Source organism: Miniopterus schreibersii (assembly GCF_964146895.1).
Source record: "Miniopterus schreibersii genome assembly, chromosome: 7".
NCBI lineage: Eukaryota > Metazoa > Chordata > Mammalia > Chiroptera > Miniopteridae > Miniopterus > Miniopterus schreibersii.
The window spans coordinates 79,856,762-79,879,902 of NC_138108.1; the positions used below are offsets into that span (position 1 = coordinate 79,856,762).

The following is a 23,141-nucleotide window of genomic DNA, read 5'->3' on the forward strand; positions in this document are numbered from 1 at the left end:
GCTCTACCTCTTTAAAATGTTCTAAGTTTCAATTAATATCTTGCCTTGTACAAAATAGATACTCAAAAGGTGTACCTTGAATGAATTATCCACATATAATGCTAGGGAAATATTCCTAGTTGCAAACATTTCCTTTCAGCTTCTGACCAACTAGGTGCATCCACTCTCACCAAGCTCAGGAGAGGTAACTAAGAGACTGCTGCAGAGAGTTCATGCTGTTAGCTTGGATCCTCTTTACCTCATTACCCTGTCAACACTGACACTTACAGCACTGCCTCAGATCCCCCAGACAAAGGGGAAATAAACTGATAGCAGGGCTGTTGGCAAGGAAAAGGGGTATCAGCCAAAGGGAATTAGAGGTGGTGTGGCTGTATGATCAGATTAACAATAGCTGCTATTCTCAAATACCGTTATGTGACACACAGTACCACTTATTTCCAAGTAAATCATTAAAGCAATCGTCAGGACTCCTACTTTATAAAGGAGAGAACCAGGGCTCAGAGGTGAACTGGTAGCGACATAGCTGGTAAGTGACCATTATAGGATTTGAGCTCTAAAATGCCTGATTCCAAGCCCATTCATTTTCCGCTTATTGCCAGGCACCACTGTGAGGAAAGACACAGTGTAAGAGCTGGGGACCCTCATCCAAGGTCCAGCTGTATCTAATTATACGAGGTTCAGCACATTAATGTAACTGCCTTTCATTCCTTCAGCTGTAACGTTTACATATTATGTATATTTTCTTTAAAAAACAACAACGTTATAAAGAACTTGATGTGTGCCTGCCAGTATGTTAGGTAGTAAGGAGGTAAAACCATAAATAAGACCCAGGCTGAGGATGGGAAGGGATGGAGGTGCTGGTCCGTGTCTTTAACAATCAGACTGCAGGCCATGCTTTTAAGTGTAGTTGATCCACCGGGTATTGCAAACCATGGACACAACCCATCCGCGGCAGCTTGATGCCTGAGAGCATACATTTAATAATGTCAGGCGGGTTTGGCCTGCTTTATCTCTCTGAAGGTGATTCATCAGAAACTAAGAACCGGCCACATCTACACACTCCCTATTTACCAAGCGGCAGCTGGAGTCAGGGCTCCACAGTGACTTACCCCTCAGTCCCGGCCCCACAGTAGAAAGGAAGAGTTAAATGCAGGAGTGGTTATGCAAGGAGTGGGCAACTCCCACTTCTTTTTCTTGCCAACCATTCCAGCATATCTGGGAGACAGTTAGAGTCCAATGTCATTGTCAGATGCAGAAGTTGGGTTGGATTGGGTGGCTTCTTATGTTATTATTGTTGCTCCTATTACAAACAGTTATTGGGCCTTTATTACATGTTAGTGTTTATACTAGATGCTTTCATTTTAGTATCACATAATCATATGAATAATAACAGGCTTTACAATACTATAACCTATATTCCAATTCAGGAAAGTGAAGCTCAGTGAATGAAGTAATTCTTCCAGGTCAATTAAACAGGGCTGGGTTATGGATTGGAGCCCAGGGTTGCTGGGTCTAAAGCCCAAGTTATAATAAATAGGCTATTTGTCATCAATAATTAAAGTCTGGCCCTACATCTACGTGAAGTACACCACAGCTGAGGACAACAGGCTTTATTCAGGAGCCTCAGAAACAAGAGTGAGCATTATCCGAAATACGTCATGTTCTTCTGTGGCAGCACTACTGGAGTGGAATCCAGGCTCAGTTTCTAGTTCTAAGCACTACATCTACCACTTGTTGGCCTTGTGACATTGGGGAAGTCACTTAATTCTGTGACTGTGTTTCCTCATCTATAAAACAGAAATAATAATAGAAATTACTTCCTGAGTTGGAAAGAGAAAAAAATGAGTTAACATAAGGACTTAGAAACTGGGGATTGCCCAATGGGTGGATGATTGGGGGACTGGTTGAAGAAGGAGATGGGATTAAGAAGTGCAGATTGGAAGTTACAAAAAGTCACAGGGATGGAAAGTACAGCAAAGGGAATACAGTAAATAATATTGTAACAACTATGCATGGTGCTAGGTGGGTACTAGACTTTTTGTGGGGATAACTTCATAAGTTATATAATTGTCCTGCCACTATGTTGTACACCCAAAACTAATATAATATAATGTAATTTTAATAAAATAAATATAAAAATAAGAATTAAGAAATGTTTCTTTAAAAAGAACTTAGAAATAGCACAGAGCTGTTTGTTATTAAATAATAATAGTAAAAATAACTGCCACTTATTGTTATATTATATTATTAATATGCTATAAATGTTATCCTATTATTATTATTATTATTATTTGATTAGTGAGGAAACATAGTATTTAGCATAACCTAAAAGAGATACTCCAAAACCTTAATAAAATTTTAATATTCCTGACCTCGCCCTGATAATTTTCATGTTAAAGAAGTGTATTTTCATGTAAGCAGGATCTTTAGACAGGGACAGTCCCCCGGCTCGCTTGTCTGTTTTGGAATCTCTATGGCTTAGCACGCCGCACGGTCCACAGCGATGCTCAGTCACTTTTGTGTGATGAGGACTAATCTGAGCACTTCATCCATACCAGCTGTGTCCTGGCTTCTGAGGGACCACATGAGACACCCTCGGCTCGCACAGCCAGGCAGGCATAAAGCCGGCGCTTCCTTGAAGGCCCCTCTTTGAAGTAGATTAGTGACCACAGCGCCTCGCCACTGAGGACTGTCTGGAGTTGGAAACAGCATCCCACAGCGGCCTTTGCCTCACTCACTGATCGCACGCCCACACGGGCAGAGCGGGAAGTGGTTACGCTGCACAAGGCCCTCAGGGGCATGCTGGCCAAGGGTGCTTTTCTGGACTTTTACGAAAAGTGAAAGCACGGAGTAGGCCTGGCTCCTACCATGAAGAGGTTCATTTAAAATATAAAATAATGTTGCTTTTTATATTAGAAAACAACACGTATTCCTGGTCATGAGATGGCACTAAACCACCTACTGAATTTCTCCATGGGAAAAAATGCAGTCCATTATTTTTAAAAGAAACAGTAAAGGATCCCATATAACTGAGTGCAATTCAACGTTGCTTATTTTCAAAGTAGAAAGTACAAGATGTGTGCATTTAGAAAGCTATGATTCTGAGACTAATATTTCAGAATTCTCTACCCACATTGTTCAAGGGGAGGTCAGATTACATTAATGAATCCAAAACATTTTATCACTTAGAGAAATAGTTTCACCAAGAAACTCCTGGACAGCATATGAGATAATTACCCACACTGTTAGATTTGAGTCAGAAAAGGATTGTGGTTTGGAAATGTTATTTATTAAAGATCTAAAAATTACTATAGACAAGGAGAGGCACTGAGAAACCTACGCATTTGCAATGGAACAATTCTTCAGAGGCGCCTCTCAGGAAGCCACACGCCTGTCCCAAAGAAGGTAACACCCATTTCCTAAAAGTGTCTTGCAACTATTATCTTTTCAGTTGCAATACACGTGGACTGTAGATGTACCTGAGCGCCACACAGCCCGCAAATATGCACATTCCCAGGCTGCCCCCCGTAACTTCACCCTGGTCTCTCCTGCCTAAAAGGGACAGCAGTGTGAGCCAGAAAAGGGGGTCGTGTTTCGGATTCTTGTAGTCTTCCTCCTCACAGCCCATCTCACTCTCTGGTAAGAAGGGTCTGCTTCCTTTTGGAAATAACATTTTCCAGTTCTCAAAACATGTGGTTAATATAGAGCAGTCCCTTCCCCCTCCAGAGCCAGAGCTGGGTGTGTAGCCCAGTCATGGCGAGTCGGTGTATTCCAGTCTCTTCAACATTGTCACCATCGGGGGTTGTCACTTGACACAAACTGGTACTTTGAGGCACATTCTAGCACTTCTTCTAAAAATGTTAGAAATGAGAGTCTTTCCTCCCAAGAGGGTTGCTGAAATGCAAATATTTAAGCATGAAATGGCTGATTCTACTCTGCTCTCGGGGAAATTCTGCCTGAGAAGGAATTCCTACAGGGAGGTAAGAAGAGTCAGAATGGAGCAAGAGACAGTCACAAAGACTGAATCACAGTCATATTTGAACTTCATCCCAACTGTGCCCGAAGCAAAACCTGCACTCTGAGCCTCCCACCTCCAGAGACTGCTATGTCCTCTGCTGTCCTCTCTGCTTAAGCTGGTGCGAGCCTGACCCTTCCCTGACAGGGCCTTGACTGAGAGTGCCTCACACAGGTCTTAAGGCGCCCGGGTCACAACTGCCCATTTGGGGCACATCTCAGTGCCTCTTTGAGGCTACCACAGGGTCACCTTTCCAGGCTCAGTAAAACATCAGCTCCCGGTTATGTTCCCACAACCTTTAAAAGTCAAAAACAGTTTAATATTTATTGGCTGAGAGTTAAATACTAAATACTTTGCATAGAATACCTCATGGACTCCTTACACGGCCCTATGAATTAATTGAATTAAGTGTCAGCTTCCTCCGTTTACCAACCAGGTACTATAGGTTAAAAAAACCTCACCATGACCACACAACAGTAATTACAGGAGAGAGAGCCAAATAAGAGTTAGTTTGCCTATAAAAAGCTGCATCTTTCTCTGTAAATTTGCTTCCAGTTTAATATCAACTGCCTGGACCAGATTTGAATCATAAGTGCTCAACTGTGTGTTAAAAAAAAAAAGAATCAGAGCAACAGTCTTTCCAAATGAGCACTTTGAAGTACCCACCTTTCATTGACATGCATGAATCCTGCTGCGCTTTGTAAAAATGGCAGCCATAACTCACCTTCTACAAGATGTTTGGAAAATGGTTTAACATGAAAACAATCAGGGAATTTATTCAACAATACTCTGATGTGGCAGAACACACAGTAGGATTCAAGTTCAAAACGGAGGGATTTGGGAGAATTAAAGATCCCTGTTTTATAGAGGCAATCAGAGCTCACTTCATTCTAACAGGCGAAGAGAAGCGCTCACAGCCAGCCCTGCAATTTCCAGATTAGCTGGGTGTTATGCAGGCCAGAAGGAATTGTTCCCAATGGCTATGGCTTCACAGGGCCACATGAACTTTGAAGCTACATGAGAGCAGAAACAGCCATCTGAGAAGAATGTCTCTGCCAGGTGTGAGCTTTGGCCTATCAAACTGGCAAGTAGGCCAGGAATTAGTAAATGCTGGCTGCATAAACAAATACTCCTGTAAGCAGGCCAGGAGCAGATTCTCATTTTAATATCTATTCAGAATCTGGTAGCTAAAGCAGTACTACATTCACTTCCCACCTAACCTTTAACATGTTTCTGTATTTTAAAAAGTAACTAATCTCTAAATCAGCAGTAGAGTAGGAAGTTTCCTCTCAAGATGAAAACAATATTAAATTCTTTCATTCTAAGTTGCACCAAAAATTGTTGGTTTGGTTTTTATTTTACAATCAAATTTAATGATATATTCTGGCTCAGTAAATTAGGGAAAACTAAAACCAGAAAAAATAAAAGTAAAATAAGAAAGGTACAGTTTCTTTAGTTTCTTTTAGAAGTTTCAAGCTTTTTAAATTTCTAAATCTAGCTGAAAGTGTATGATCTTGTACCAGGGACAAGTTAGAGAGAGACTTAGAAACACACAGAGAAGTCACCCTGTTTGAGTTTAAAGAATGCATTTGTATATCTTCTAAAAAATTAAGTAATTTTCCAGAAACAGGTGATCTTGTCTAACAGGATGACTCCTCTAAATATGCATTCTCTTTTTTTCTTTTTAATGTTAATTTCTCTTAAACCCATTGATGCAATAGAACAAAACAAGAAATCTTTTTTGAAAGTCCAGGAATGTCAGTAAACACAGGAATAAACCTAACAACATCCCAGGATTTACTGAAGGAGAACACCCACAACGCAGTATCAATGATTACGTCAGCTTCTTCTGTGGACTCTTCTCTGCATCATAGGAGTTCTTAGGAAAGAGAGTTTTATTCACCCTGCTATGTTTGTAGCACATACATGTACAACCATCATTGGTACTAAATTACTGTCATCTAAAATGCTGGATTGCATTGGAAAGAAAAATGAATAACTTGCTTTACAGTGGAATTTTATTAGTGGTAAAAAAAAAAAAGTGGGACAATAAATTGAACACAGTTGTTTGCCCTTGGTATCTACTATAAAAAATGCATGCAAATCCTTGCATTAGAGTGAAAATGTCCAAGAGAGTCAGAGACGTTTGTAAAACTGTGGAGTAGTGCTGCATTGGTCATTAATACTACTTATTCATCTCTGCACAAGTTTTCTCATATCCTTCATCCCTACCCACAATCTTTCTGATGAATGAGGCTTATTTCCTAATGGTCTCCAGCACGAGTGCTCCTCCATACAAATGATGCCGATGCATCACCTTTCCTCACCTCTAGCCAGAGACCTTTCATAGACCAGAAGTGTCAAGGTTAATGGTGAGTCCTTACCCTCCTGTCAGTTCAACGAGAGTTTGGATGGGAAGACAGGCCAGCAAGCAGGAGTCTCCTACCCTCAGCATGACGAAGATATTTTATTGGGTGCTTCTCCACAACTTTAATCAAGTTCTTCTTCTATTTCCTCACAAATAATTAAAAAAAAAATGACAAGATTCCCCTCATAATTTAGTACCTTCTTTTAAAGTTTTATCTTTTTGGTCTCATGTATTATGGATTTAATTCAAAAGACAGAAGAGCCCCAGGAAAGCCCTATACAGTGGCAAGATTAATGGAGAAAAAATTTAAACAGGATGATGTTTCTAGAGCTTTCACTGCACAAAGTGGATGCCAGGAGAAAAGCCTGGATGTTGAGGTCATATAGCCCTAATTATCTCTCCTCCCAACATTCTTCTGATTTGGTTGAAATGAGAATTAAATGACTCAAGGTATACTACTTAAGTAGCAGAGGACATATAATAGACTATATACCCAAAAAAAGTAATTCTGCTTTATTGAAACCACTAACATTTTAAGGTCTTGCTAAGCTTCAGGAAACAAAGAGGAATCATAAATTTTGGGAAATTGGGGGCTGGGGGGCAGACAATGAATCCAAAGCACTGGCCATGTATCAACATTATAATGTTATCAGGGGAAAATCCCTGGACCATTTGAAGAAGAGGGATCCAAGCCTTGAACCCTTGCTAATTGACGATGTTGAACCTAAGCCTCCCACATGAAGCTTTAGTGAAAAGTATGTTATAAAAACACAACATAACAGTAAAGGGGTAAGCACAAAACCTGCCCATCTCTAATGTGGCTCTAATTGGAAAAAAGGAACAAAAATAATAATAAAATGGCATGGTATGGTATTAGCCACGCAGGCATGGCTCAGTGGTCTTGAGTGTCAACCCATGCACCAGGAGGTCAGGTCAGGGCACATGCCCGGATTGCAGGCTCGATGCCTAGTGTGGGGTGTGCAGGAGGCAGCCGATCAATGACTCTCTCATCATTGATGTTTCTATCTCTCTCTCTCCTTCTCCCTTCCCCTCTCTGAAATCAATAAAAACATATTTAAAAAATGACATATATGGTATTAATAGTAGCAATATTTGTACTGAGACTTCAACCAGGGGCATGCTTGCATACAGGCCTGGAGCTCAGATTTATACTCATTGTCTGTTCAGAAAAAGTTCAAAGTGAGAAAGTGGAATAATCCTAAATTGGTAGTACCTTCTTGCACCTGGTAGAAGTAAACACAAATCTTGCCTGGAAGAAAGTTTCCCAATTTCAGATCACCAAGTGTTTCAAATTAATTTCAACCAAATATGAGATTTTGGGCACACACATATACACACACAGCATAAGAAAACAAGCTACTATAAGAAAAATTTAGAAAACAGAAAATAACAGATTTAGATCCTTATAGACCTTTGATATTGGGATTATCAGAGATAAAATGTTCATGTTCAATAAATATTAACTTAGAGACAAAAAGACAACAAAAAAGTGAGAGAAAGACAGATTATCTTAACAAACATGTTTGAGAAAAAAACAACATATGTTTGAAATTAGAAAATCAATAAAAATGAATTACTCATTGAATAGATTCATTGGACTATTAGACATAAAGAGAAAATGCATAAATTTAGAGATAAAACTCAATAAATTGCCCAGAATGAAAGACAGTAAGACAAAGAGTACAACCTACTATAAAACTATACTAAGAGACATGGAAATAAAGTTATAAAGTCTAATGTTTATTGATTGCAGGTCTAAAACAGTTGAATAGAAAGAATAGGCGAATGAATTCTTCCTTACTATACTGAGAATTTTTGAGAATAAATGAGTAGATAGATATAAAAACATATATGAACTAGATACAAAGAACTAATGAATAATATAGAAAACATAAAATATCAAATCAGACCATAAAAAGAAATCTACAACCACACAATTGGAAATAAAACTGCAAAACACCAAATTAGGTGACCTTAAATGTAGCATGTGGGAGTGGGGTGGGGGTGGTCACAGAACTTTCAAAGTCAGGAAAGATTGACAGCAGCTTGTCAGCAGCTACAACAGAAAAGGGGAAGAAGAGAACAGTAATGTTCTAGAGAGGGTTCAAAACTGGCTCTCCAGCAGCAGTGAGGTGAGCCCTGCCTTGTAGCATTTCTGACTAACATCATCCTTAGCATAGATACTTTCAAATTGCCATTGTAACATCACTGAATGCAGAATTGGGCAGAGATGTGATCATAGGTTTTTATGAGCCAGAGTGAGTTCACCCCATCACACACCTGAATAGTTCTTTCTAAATCTCAGGGAAAATAACCTTCAATATTCAAAGATATGTCTAAAAAAATCATTTTCCAAGAACAAGGTAAAATAAAGACAAATTTTAAGTAAAGGATGCCTGACAAAAAAAAAAAATCAAAAGGGTTTGCTACAGAAAGAAGGAAATTAAACCTGGTAAATAGTTCCAGTCAAGATGACAGAGTAGGTAAATGCTGTGCCTCCTCCTCCCATAACACATCAAAATTACAACTAAACTACAGAACAGTCAACTGGGAGAAATATCTGAAAACTAACTGAACAGAAGCCCTACCACTGAGAATATAAAGACAAGTCAAGATTAATAGAAGGGGTGAAGACCTGAAAAAGGCTGGTCCCCCCCACACATGTGGCAGTTGAGAATGTGGATGGATATCTCAGCTACAGAATACACCCCTGAAGAGTCATTGGTCTCATCCCCACACTAGGCACCCAAACTGGGGCAACAGTGCTAGCAAGCGGAGCACCAAAGCATCTTGCTGTGACAATCAATGATGATTCCATCTATCTGGGTGACATGGAAGGCTGCTGGAAACTCAGAGTTCTCTTAAAGGGCCTGTATACAGAGTCATTTACTCACAGGCACTCACCCTAAGCTCCAGCAAATGGACAGCAGATAGAAAGGCACCAGAGACACATGGAGAGAAACTGAGTTGTGTGGCTTCAGGGCAAGAGCCGAAGGGGCAACTGCCATTATTCTTGTGTTGAACCCTCCCCCCACACAGCCTGAAGGTAGAAGCCAAATCTAAATTTGTTTTAACTTGGCAAACACCATTTGCCCCACCCTGATAACTTCCTGAAACCCCACACCAACCATCTCATGTACCATAGGTGGGTTCTTTCAGCAATTGCACCCTACTAGCAGCCGGCAAGTGGCAACAGGCCCCAACGTGCCCTGTACCTTTGAATGAGTGGCCCCAGGTATGACATGGGTAGAAGCCCACCTAAGCCCACCTAAGTTCACAGCTTAGCCTCTATCATGCACTTATAGGCTCATCCCAGGCAGCTACCAACTGCTGGTTGCTTTGTAGTTCCTACCAGATGGCCCCGGGCCAGTCACAGACAGTGGCTGAAATTGGCCAGACCTGAAGCCATTACCAAGAGGATCTAGAACCAACACACCTGGTCTTCACAGCACAATGGAGCACCACCTTACTTGCTTCATGAGTCACAAACTCAAAAGGTGGTCTCAGTAGCTGCTCCTTCCTGGAGTGAATCCTGCACTGTGGGATTAGCCCCTGTACAATAGCTTGTATGCTGTGGTCATGGCCAAATCTCATAGTGAGTCAGCCAGAAGGTCAATACTACTGACTGATGTACCAACAGCAATCAATGCTCAATTTCAAGAGGACACATATTATATAAGCCCACCCTGTTAAGGCTGAGAGATGTAGCAGATCTACCTAGCACACAGAAACAGTACACAGAGGGGAAGCCAAAATGAGACAAAGAAACATATCCAAAAAAACTCAGTAAAACAACAGCAAAAACTAATTAAAATAAAGGGAAGCAGTCTACCAGATATAGAGTTCAAAATAGTGGTTATAAGAATGTTCAATGAACTGAGGGGAAGCATTTCAACAAAGAGATAGTAACATAAAAACAGTTAAAATAAAGAATACAATTACTGAAATTAAAAAAAAAAAAACTAGAAAGAAGTATCAGCAGACTAGAAGAAGTAGAGGATAGAATCACTGATTTGGAAGATAAGGCAGCAGAAAACAGCTAATCAAAACAGCAAAAAGGAAAAAGAATTTTTTAAAAGTTAGGATAATTTAAGCACTTATGGGACAAAAGCAAGTGTAACAACATTTGCATCATGGGATTAACAGAAGGAGAAGAGAGAGAACAAGAGATTGAAAACATATTTGAATAAATAACGACCAAAAGCTTCTCTAAGCTGGCAAAGACAGAAATACAAATCCAGGAAGCACACAGTGTCACAAAGGTGAACCCAAAGAGGCCCACACGAAGGTACATAATAATTAAAATGACAAAGGTGAAAGAAAGAGAGAATGTTAAAAGCAGCAAGAGTAAGGCAATTAGTCACTTACAAGAAAGCTTCCATAAGACTGTCTGCTGATTTCTAACCAGAAAGTTTGCAGACCAGAAAGGATTTGCACACAATATTTAAAGTGATTAAATGCACCGACCTATAACCAAGACTACTCTGCCCAGTAAAGCTACAATTTAAACTTAAAGGCAAGATAAAGAGCTTCCCAGAAATGAAAAATTAATGAAATTAATCACCTCAAAACTAGTCTTATAAGAAATGAAAAAAAATTTCTTTAAGAAGAAAGAAAAGATACAAAATATGCATCAAATGGCAATAACTATATACCTATAATCAATTACTTTAAATTTATTGATGAAATGAATTCTTCAATCAAAAAACATAGTGTGGCAGAATTAATAAGAAAATAACACCTATACAAATGCTGTCTACAAGAGACCTATTTCAGACCCCAAAACACACAAACTAAAAGAAAAGGGATTAAAAGAAAAGATATTTCATGAAAATGGAAAAGAAAAAAAAAGTTCGGGAAACAGGACTTATATAAGACAAAACAGACTTTAAAACAAAGCTATAACAAGACACAAAGAGGGAGCCAGCAATTTATCTGAAGTGTACTCAAAACCCTAATTTAAGTTATTTGTCTGAAGATACTCAAAACTTCAATTTGCAAAGACATATGCATCCCTACATTGCAGCATTATTTACAAAAGCCAAGATATGGAAGCAACCTAAGTGTCCATCAATAGACAAATGGATAAAGAAAAGATAGTGTATATACACAATGGAATGTGACTCAGCCATAAAAATGAATGAAGTCCCTCCATCTGCAACAACATGGAAGGACCTCAAGAGTATTATGCTAAGTGAAATAAGTTAGACAGAGAAAGACAAATAACATATGATTTATTCATATATGGAATCTATAGAACAAAATAAATGAACAGAACAGAAAGAAACTTATAGTGACAGAGCATCTTGAACATAGTTACAGAACCATTTTGATGGTTGCAATATGGAAGAGGGGTTAGAGGTTAGTCCTAGATGGCTTCACACTTTAATTTTACCAAACATTCAAAGAAGAGTTAATGCTTATCTTTAAACTATGCCAAAAATGTCATGAGGAGTGAAGGCTCCAAAGCTCAATTTATGAAGCTAGCATTACCCTGATTCCAAAACTAAGGGTATTATAAAAACTAATTATAGGCTAATATTTCTGATGAACATAGATGCAAAAATCATAAATAAAATGCTAGTCAATGATTTTGGCTGTACAGCATAATCAAGTGGGATTTATTCCTGGGATGCAAGATTGGTTCAATATCTGCAAATCAATTAAAGTGATACACCACATAAACAAAATGAAATATAAAAATAATATGATTATTTAATTGATGTAGGAAAAGAACCTGACAATATCCAGCATCCATTTATGATAAAAACTCTCAACAAAGTAGGAATAGAGGAAACACCTCAACATAAAAAAACACATATATGACAAACCCACAGCTAACTTCATAATCAACTGGGGGAAATACTAAAAGATCAGAAACATGACAAGAATGTACACTTTTACACTCATGTTCAACATCGGACTGTAAGTGCTGGCTATAAAAATTAGACAGGAAAAATTAAAGACACTCACATTAGAAAGGAAGCAAAACTGTCATTTCTTGCAGATGTCATGATACTATATATAGAGAGAATCCTAAAGATTCCACATACACACACAAAATATTAGAACTAATAAATGAATGGAGTAAAGTAGCAGGATATAACACTAATATTCAGAAATTGTTTGCATCTGTATACACCAATAATAAACTATCAGAGAAATTAAGAAAACAATCCCATTTACAATTACATAAAAAACAAACAAGCCTAAGAATAAATTTAATCAAGGTGGTAAAGGGACTATATTGAAAAAAAATTATAAAACAGTAAAGAAAGAAATTAAGAAAGATACAAATAAATGGAAGCACATAGTATGCTCATGCATAGGAAGAGTTAATATCATTAAAATGTCCATACTACCCAATGCAATCTATAGTGTCAACGGCATCTTTTACAGAACTAGAATAAATAACACTAAAATTTACATGAAACCACAAAACACCATGGATTGCCCAAGAAATCTTGAAGAAGAAAATAAGTTGGAGGTATCATGCTACCTGATATCAAATGATAGTACAAGGCTATAGTAATCAAAACAGCATGGTGCTGGCAGGAAGACATACACATAAGTCAATAAAACAAACAAAAAAAAACTCCAGAAAAAAAAAAATGTCTATATGATTAATGCATCTGTGCCAAAGAAGGCAAGAACATACAATGGAATGAAGACAGTCTATTTAATAAATGGTTTTAGGAAAACTGTACAGACATATGCAAAAAGATTAAAATTGTGCCACAGTCTTTCACCATGTACATGAATAAACTCAAAACGGATTAAAGACAAATATGAAACCCAAAACCATAAAACTCCTAGAAGATTATACAGGCAGCAGACACTTTGACAATGTTCTTAGTAATATATATATTTTTCTGATATATCTCATTGACCAGGGAAACAAAAGAAAGAATAAATAAATGGGACTACATCAAACTACAAAGTTTTTGTACAGCAAAGAAAAACCATCAACAGGTAGAACAAACAACCTACTGAATGTGTGAAGATATATACCTCATAAGGGGTTAATATCCAAAATTTATAAATACTGTAACTCATACAAGTTAACAAAACAAATGAATAATCCAACTAAAAAATGGACAGAGGATCTGAATAGACACTTTTCCAAAGAGGACATACGGTTGGCCAGTAGCAATATGAAAAAAAGCTCAATGTCACTAGTCATCAGAGATGCAAATTAAACCACAAGGAGACATCACCTCACACCTGTCTGAATGGCTCCATCAATAAATCAACAAACATGTTTTGGTGAGGGTGTGGCGATAAGGGTTAGCTTTTCTCCACACCCTCACCAACTGCTGGTGGGATTGCAAATTCATGTAGCCACTATGAAAATCATTACAGAGATTCCTCAAAAAAATTTAAAAAGACAACTATCTTATGACCCAGCAATTCCACTTCTGAGTATTTATCTCTATGTTCATTGCAATATTATTTACAATATCTACAATATGAATGCAAAATAAATGTCAGTCAATAAATGACTGGATAAAGATGATGCGCAGCATAAATACCATGGAATATTACTGGGACGTAAGAAAAGAATGAAATCTTACCGTTTATGACAACATGGATGGACCTAGAGGGTATTGTGCTGAGTGAAATAAGCCAGACAGAGAAAGACAAATACTGTACGATTTCACTTATATGTGGAATCTAAAAAACAAAATAAATGCACAAACAAAATGGAAACAGACTCGTAGACACGGACACCAAACTGAGAGATGCCAGATTGCAGGAGGGTGAAGGGGCTGGGTAAAGAAGATAAAGGAATTAAGAAGGACAGATTGGCAATTTCAAAGTAGCCACAGGGATGGGCAGTTCAGGAAAAGAGTCCATGATATTGTAACAATTATGTGTGGTGCCAGGTGGGCACTAGATTTATGGGAGGGGTCACTTCATAAGTTATATAAATGTGTAACTACTATGCTGTATGCCAGAAACTAATATAATATTGAGTTTCATCTGTAATTGGGGAAAAAAAGAAAAGAAAAAAACCTGGTAAGTAGAAGGCTGGGAAACAGGAAGGAATGGGGCAGGAGAAGACTAGTGACTACATGGGCAAACCAAAATCAGCAGCGCGTGCCTTACATACTTGTCAGCAGAAAGAGGGAACGGAGCAAGAAGCAAACACGAAACGTAACCTTGAGGTTGGTCACCTAATTGGCTCATTCATCTGCATTTTGGACTAAAATGGACACGGTTTGGACCTGACTGCAGGCAGGTTTCTGGATGCACATTATGCTCTGAAAGTCCGAGCGCCTAATTTGTGGGTCTGAGAGGCTGCAGTGAGATCGGGGTCATTGTCCTGCTTTCTCAGCCTTTTCCACTGCCCAGCAAAGCCCTGGAGACATGAAGTGTCCCTGCCACCATTTTTGAGAGACTTGGGAACCACATGCAGTACTGGGTCCCAGCGCCCTCGGACTCCGGGCTGGCATCAGTGGTGTCCTCATAGGTGACAGCTCCCCATTAATCAATTCAAAAACTTTCTGGGGAGTCATTCTGGAAGACTAACCGGAGTCCACACCCTAAGTGCTGCCACAGCTTTGTAAGCAACCAGTTTCCTGTGTTGAAGTCATCCTTCCTTAAAATGCCCCCGGTTATTGTTTTCTCCAATGTACTGTGATTGAAAGAGTAAGAAAGGAGACGGAATCACAGGAAAAGTTGAACAAACAGAAAAGAAGGCAGAAACAAACTCAACCTTAGTAAGTAACCCAAAAAAGTAAAGGGAGTTACATTTGCCAATTTTTTTTTTTTTTTTAATTCTCACCCAAGGATATTTTTTCCATTGCTTTTTCAGAAAGAGTGGAAGGGAGAGAGAGAAACATCGATGTCAGACAGACACATCTTAGGTTGCCTCCCGCACATGCCCTGACCAGGGCAGGGATGGAGCCTGCAATCGAGGTACGTGCCCTTGGCTGAAATTGAACCCAGGACCCTTCAGTCCACTGTCCAACGCTCTAAACACTGGGACAAACTAGCCAGGGCATTTTTGCCAATTTATAAAACAGTTGGTTAAATTGGATATATTGCAAAATTCAATCTGTGTTTTCATAAGATCAGACATGAGACATAGAAAATAAATATTAAAAGAAAATATATGGCAAAAATAGACCAGGTAAATACTAACTAAAGTGAAACTGAATTGCTGTATTAATCAGACAAAGTAGAAATTACTCAAAGAACACAAAGAGAAATTAAAGTTTAAAAATAACACCAGTAATAAAAATTATGTTAAATTCATCAATAAAGTTTCAGTCTTCCCTGCAGTTAATAAACGCCTTCATCAGATATAAAATGAAAATATAGAGAACTTCCAGTAGAAAAAGAAATCCACTATTATAGAAGGAGATTTCTCCCCTCTTTCAATTGTCAATGAATTAGTAAGGAGAATAAGAGTTTGAGCACTCCAATAATTGGGGTTTTCTAATCCTTAATGTCTTTAGGTAAAAATTAAGTAAATTTAAGTAAAAATTTAAGTAAGCCTTTTAAATTAATAAATAAATTAGAAATTGAGTTAAAAATTACATAGTTTTTTTGTTAATTTACCTTATTCAAGCTCTTATAATGTAGATGCAAGTGCCAGTTTCCAACCCCAACACACACATCTTAGCTTCTCCTGTACCAGAAATCTTAGTTCTAGGTCTTGGATATTATGGGTGCAAGAAGCTCCAGATGTGAATCACTTAATACCCCGATGAAAACATTTTATTCATTCATTTAGTTTAACAAAGCCCACTGGAAAGGTGTGGGCTGGACTACAAACCTGTGACTTTGCCCAAGGTGAGTGACCTTACAGCCCTGAACTCCACTTCTGGGGAGAAGTTATAGCTGAGCCGGAGCTGCTCATCCACCTGCAGGGAAACAGAAACAAGGCACATCAACAAAGTGCACGCAAAGGCGTGAGACGCCTCCTCTGAAAATAGCCCAGAACACACAGAGCACAGCCCTCTCTGGGCTTCCCCCGGGGAGATGAGAAATGCCTCATTAATTCTCCCACAATGCGCGCAAAACACCCCTTTCTTTCTTCTTGGCTGTCACACAAGTCTTCTCCCTGGGAAATTATGTACAGCTTTTACAGGTATTTATCTACCCACTGAGATTTTCTCAACAAATTCTTTGCTGCAAACAATCAAGCAAATAAAACCTCCTTAGAAGCTAGGCGCATGCTGTGCAGGGTTAGCATAGAAGGGAAAACAGGCACTCACTCCCCATCTCCCCCCTCCTCCCCGCTTTGTCCTGAGAGCCATCACTGTTCCCTTTACTACATTAATTCTGACCTTGTCTCATTCAGGTGTGGACACTGGCGCATTTTCTTGAGCAAATATCTCAGTTTGACAAAAGTCTGATCCTGGGGAAGAGAGGCTAGTTGGATGGTTGCTACCTATATGAACCCTTCCTCAGAGGTGTAAGCAAAAGTCGCTCCTGGGATTCTTCAGGACTTTGTTGCTAGGATCATTTTTAGGAAACCCTCCCCAACTCAGCCACTGCTAACTCAGTTCCATCTCGTTACCCTCCTCCTCTTTCTAAGGCGGCATCCCCCCATCTGTTTCACCTTTTTCAGTCTAGTCAAACCCTACCAGTTTCCTTCAGACTCTAAATATATGATGATATCCCTGGAAAGGATTCTCAGTATCTTAAAGTTTACCTGTAAGAAGGAAAACCTAAGATGCTTTTATCTGGGTGCCTGGCCCTGGCTCCCCTGGGGCAGTGGCTGATCAGACTAATAACCATTTTTGCAGCTCCCACTGCCACGACTTTCCCTCTGCACCAGCTTTCCACGTAGTGAGAAAGTCACGGGCTGTGACTTGTGTGTGTTGTTATATGCTTTATTACACCCCCATTTATGGAATTAGGCTGTAGTTATATTTGTTATTTATTGAACACTCATTATAAGAGACACAGTACTAAGGCATCTTTCAAAATGCATTCTTCTTTAGAACATTATGAAATAAGCAGTATCATCCCTGTTTCACAGACTGGGAATGGATACCATCCGGAGATCAACAGTGTCACGGAGCAGGCCCCGGTCACGCGGCCGCCCACACGCACTGTGGATTTGCTTTACCCTCCACACCTCTCTAGGTATTTGAGCAACTTTTAGACATTCACTGTGAGTTTTTATTTCTAAATTTCTACAATATTAGTTAACAAATATTTGAGTACCTCCTGTGTGCCAGACACTGTTTTAAGTGCTCCCAGAGTCCACCCCCTCCAGGAAGCTTTCCTTGATACCTCGCTTAGTTGAATTGTTCCTCTTTTGTCTAATGGTGCCTTTTTCTGCTCTAACCTTGCATTATGCTGCATCATAATGATCCACCTCTCTCCTCTCTCTCTCTTCTCCCTTCCCCACGAAACTATTGGCTTTATAAGAATACGGATATCTCATCAACACATGTTTTCTAAATGGCTTACTACAAAAAACAGGCAAAAGAATTCCTAGGACAGGTTTGCTGAGTGGTTAAAGAAACACCCTGTATTGATTCCCTTTCTGTCTTGTGGGCTATGAAGACAGAGTTTGCCACACCCCCAGGAGGCCTCGGCTGCCCTGGAGGTCCCACTCCCAGGATGTTTAACACTCAGGGATTCAGGCTGCCCCGCAGGAGTTTCCTCCCTGTGCTCCCTCAGAGCCCTACCGGCCTTGCCTGTCCTCTGAAACTGCCCTTCCAGCCGGGTACAGGGGTGATTTGTTGTACAGGTTGGGGGGAGGCTAAAGTGAGCGGGAATTTCCTGCTGAGTGGAAAGCAGAAGAATTCAGAAAAATAAAGGTTTAGCTGAGATTCCTCTGGCTTCTGCCCTCGCCCCCTCCCCAGGCTCCACAAGGTCAGCTTCCTGTGGAGACAATCCCCTGGGCATTGACAGGCCCTGCTCAAATGTGACACATGGAAGAGCTAACTGTCCAAATATACAGTCATTCCTGTCCTGCTGCTCTGCTTGTGGGAACTTACCAGGTGACTAAGGACAGAGAGAGGGAGTAAGTGGCAATTAAAGGGTTTTTAGAAAAATAAGGATTTGTAGGTGTTTGGAGAGGAAGGTAGGATGCCTCAAAGGAGATTTGAGGCTACTGATGGAGTACAGATAGCTGGGAGATGGTCCGGACGTAACATGGGATGGTGGCACCTCAGCACTGGTTCAGGTACTGAGTTACCAGTTTGAAAATTTTAGCAAATGCATAAGGCAAAAGCAGTAAAAAAGGGGGAGTGCCACAAATATTTTATTTTTTGGCATTGATTGATTGATTGATTTTTTTAGAGACAGAGGAAGAGAAGGAAAGAGAGAGAGAGAAACATGGGTGTGAGAGAGAAACATCAACATTGATTGGTTGTCTCCAGCACACGCCCCGACCAAGGACAGAACGGGCAACCTGAGTATGTGCCCTGACCAGGAATGGGACCCGTCACCTTTGGTGCAGGGGACGGTGCTCCCACCAGCAGGACCACACTGGCCAGTGAATATATTTATTCCTAGGACTTCTATAGGCTGTCCCCCGAGAAGTACACACTACTAAAAGCTGATAGGTTAATGGATGTTTCTTTCCTTTCAAATTTAACTCATTGGAATTAATTGTTAGTAGTGTGCATACATTTTAGGGGATACCTTGTGTATGTGTGACATGGGCTAGGCCATCATTGTAGTATTCAGTGGGAGGTGCATCACTATGTTAGGCTTTTTAAGTTTTACTTTATGGTTTACTATTTTCTTATTATTAATTACAACTAGTGAGGCAGTGACAGTGAAGAACCACTGTCCTTCAGGCCTTTGGATGGCTGAAGGCTGTCAACAGTCCAAGAAGCATGACTAATCTCAGAATCTGGGATCCAGTCACTAGTTGAGATGGGGAAGGGAGGAAAACACCCCAGATTCCAGGCCTTATGCTTGGTTCCCTAGCTCTGCTCTTTCATATGATCTTTACGAGAACAGACTGAGCTCAGTTCCATTTGCAAACCCCCCTTTTTTGGACAGGTAAGTATGCTGAGGCTCAGAAAGGTGAGTAACTGGCCCAAGACACATGTGTAAGTAAGGGAGCATGGATTCACACCCAGGCCTGTTGCACCCTGGGGATGCCTCTCTTGACCCTGAGATCTTCATCTCTCAAAGGAAGTAATTAGCTACTTGGTTTCAAAAAATGTTTGACACTTCCTTTATTCAGTTTTTCATTGTTCTGGCATTTTGCAAATGGGCTTAATCTGTTTAATGTCATAAGTTCATTTAATTAATTTATTATTTATTTATTTATTTATTTATATTTCATTTTTTTATTTTTTGGACATTTTTCTTACTTCAAGTGCTGACCAAAACTCAAGAAAAGGTAAGTGTATCTACCCATAGTTTTGTTCTTTCTTCCTGGGTTTCCAAGATTCTTTTTTATCATTTCTGTTTCAGAAACTTCCTCTAGTCATTCTTTTAGTATAGATCTGCTGGTGACAAATTCCCTTCAATTTTCTTTGTTTGGCAAAATACTTTATTTCCTATTAATTTCTGAAGCATAATTTTGCCAGATATAGAATCTGGGATTGACAGTTTTTGTTTTTTTTTTCCTTTAAGCACTTAAATCATGGCCTCCTTGATTTCTAATGAGGCATCTGCTGTTATTAGAATTGCTTCTCCCTTATAGATGAGGTTTTCATTTCTCTCTTGCTGTGTTTAAGATTTTTTTCTTTGTTATTAGTTTTCAGAAGTTTGATTGTACTCATAAGTGCATTTTAAATAGGGGCATTCAAGTTCACCTTCTCAACCAAGGCATTTTTCCAGGCACCTGTGTCTTAAAAAACACTAACCCCATGACAATTCTCAGATCATTACCAGGAGTTCTTGCTTCTGGCTACAGACCCAGCCCCAAGGTCTTCTTCTTATCATCTGAGAGAAAAGAGGGGAGGGGCGACTCCGGACTCCAGGCCTGGGGATGGGAGAATCTGCTCTGAGTGCTGGTGCCTCCGGCTGGCTGCACAGAGCGGGGGTTGCCTGCCCCTCTCACTCACAGGCTCTGAGTGCTGCCGGAGACCCGCTCCACGGGCCTGGGGAATGGAGGAGCAGGCGAAGCTGTCCTTTCTGTTTTAACTGAACAACTTTTTCTAAGTGGGGAGGAAGGAGAGGAGGTTGAGCGAGAAAGGAGGGGGCCAGGGGGGCAAGTGTGTTATGTTACTGGGTTAACAAACAATTCTCTCTGCTCCCTTCAGTGCTTTGGAAATTGTCTGTCCTCAACCACCGTGTGCTTATTGTCACCTTATTAATTCACTGGTGGGAATGCTTTAGAGGTAGGAGAAGAGGAAACACCTTTTATTATTTTCTCAATGCCCTGTTTGTGTCTTTCATTTGTGGAAAAGAAGTCAGGAAACATACAGAGGAGGAAAAAGGCGTCTTGTATACAAATGCGCACCAGGACCCATCCCAGATGCCCCTCAGGACCTTAGTCAAAACATCTTCAAACAGGAACTCATCATTCCCACCCCTCTCCTCCTTCAACCTGGCCTAGACTCAAATTTCCTCCTAAGATTTTCCCTCTTATTTAAAGAGTAAATGTTAGAGGTAAGCACATTAAGTTATAATCACTCAGGGATTGTTATTTGTATTATATATTTGACAATTCATCCTGAACTTCCACCCAATCAAGAAAACCAACAGTCCACCTAGACTTCACTCATGGCCCATGTCCACACACCCATGGCCTTAGAAGGACAGAAGCCTTTCATGGACTCTGGAAGTAAAAGGAGGCCTGAGTGGGTACAAGGAGTTAGGGCAAAAATTGTAACAGGTGAGGTAGCAAGGGTGCTGGGTCATGGAGAGCCTCTTAGGCCACTGCAAGGTCTTTGGCTTTGGACAGAAGAGTACCACAATGTGTCCAATCTTTAACAGAATCACTCTGGCTATTGTGTTGAGAATAAACTTCAGAGAAACAAACAAAAATAAAGAAGCAGGGGTCCTTCCGTTAAAGGGCACCTATAACCTATAATAATCAAGGAAAGGATGAGAGTGGCTTGGAGCAGAGTAGAAGCTGTTGATCAACAGGATGTCGCATGTGAGAAAATGAGAGGAATCAGAGATGAAACCACAATTTAACATTGAGCAACTGCAAGAGTGGAGTAGCCTTAATTGAGATGGGAGAGGTCATGGAGAGTGGTGGGTATTTGGAGGAAGATTCTTAGCAACTCAGTTTTAATAGGTTACATTCAAGATATCTAAGTGAATCCACGTAGATATGTCAAGGAGGCAGTTGGATATATAGGTCCGGAATTCAGGGAAAGGACTAGTGTAGAGATACATTTGGGATTAATTCATCAGCGCACACATAGCATTTAAATATATGAGATCAGGTAGGTGAAATTAGCTACAGAATGAGTCCAGATAAGAAAGAGGGGACTCTGAAGATGGAGTCCTGGGAGCTTCCAATGGTTAGAATTTAGAAGTTAAAGGGGGACCCACCAAAGAAATTAGAGACAGGAGGAAACACCAGGTGAAAGCCTGGCCTCCAAGCCTGATGAAAAACATCCCAAGAGCAGACAACAGGTGCTGTATCAAATGCTGATGAGAAGATGAATAAGGAAAGACCAGTGGATTTTGCAAGATAAGGCCATTGGTGTCTTGAGAAATATTATTTTGCTGTAGCACAGGGAGAAAAATCATTTGTGTGGGTTTAGGAAATAGGAAAGGGAAATTCAGAGACCAAGCATATAAACAATATCTCCATGGATTTGAGCAATAAACTACAAGAGAAAATGAGGCAGTATATAAAGTCAGATAAGAGGATAGACATTTTCCTTCCCAGCCCCAGAGGAAGATTTTTAGTGTTTTGTTGTTTTTGTTGTTTATTATTTATGTAATATTTACATTATTTTATGCTTTGGGAAGCCATCCAATAGAACTGGAAAATGTTGAAAAGAGAAGGGAAAGGGATAATGCTGGAAGAATGTTTTTGAGTAAGTATGAAATTTGGCCCACGAGTGGTGGGTCAGGCCTTAGCTAGGGCCATTCATCTTTATATTCAACAACAGGACACAGAATGAGCACAAAGACACAGATGCAGGTAGGTGAGTAAATGTGGTGGTGAGAATATGTGGATATTGTCTTCTGAACGCTAAATTTTCTCACAAGAAAGAAGAAAAAAGTCATCTGCTGAGAGTAAATATGCAGTTAAGATTGTTGGTGGTATAAGGATAAATGTGGAGCCTTAAAATTATCACCTAGGGGATCAAGAAAGTGGATGGATTAAAAAAAATAAGGGGTGACTGCTGGTAAGATTTAAGGGCTAACTTCAGGTCATGATTCTAAAAAAGATTATGTGGACTCTGCCAGTTATCTATTGTGATGTGCCATCGTCTCCTGCCTCCTCTTTACACAAAGAATTTTGCACTGGAATTCTATGGAGTGCCTGCCACATACTATACTCTCCTAAACAGCTTTGCAAATGCTCACATGGATCACCTGCCTGAGCACTTTGCTCTCTCTTCTCCACCTAGCAATTCATAATCACCTTCAAGACTCCATTTAGTCCTAACTTCACCCAGAAATTTGGTACTGATGCCCAGTGCCTGCCTCCATGCTCTCATTTTACCTGGGCACACTTCGGTCTTAGCCCTTGCCAGCCTCTCACGATTTCCTCTTTACCCGTATGTCTTCCCATTCATTATGCTACAGTTCAGGAGTTATAAACTTAAGCAGGCATCAGAATCACCTGCTGACTCCCTTGCAAAGAAGTTTCTGATTAAGTTGGTCTGTTGTGGG

General features: G+C 39.9%; 1 protein-coding gene across 2 annotated transcripts in view; it reads right to left on the reverse strand.

The window, feature by feature from the left end:
• CNTNAP5 (contactin associated protein family member 5) overlaps positions 1-23,141 on the reverse strand; it is a gene marked incomplete at its 5' end in the record, with an annotated part of 726,412 nt that overhangs the window by 34,866 nt on the left and 668,405 nt on the right. For both annotated transcript variants that reach the window (XM_081142435.1, XM_081142434.1), the window contains one exon: positions 16,189-16,276. In XM_081142435.1, the coding sequence (XP_080998561.1) occupies positions 16,189-16,276 (88 nt within the window). The remainder of the gene's footprint in view (positions 1-16,188; positions 16,277-23,141) is intronic.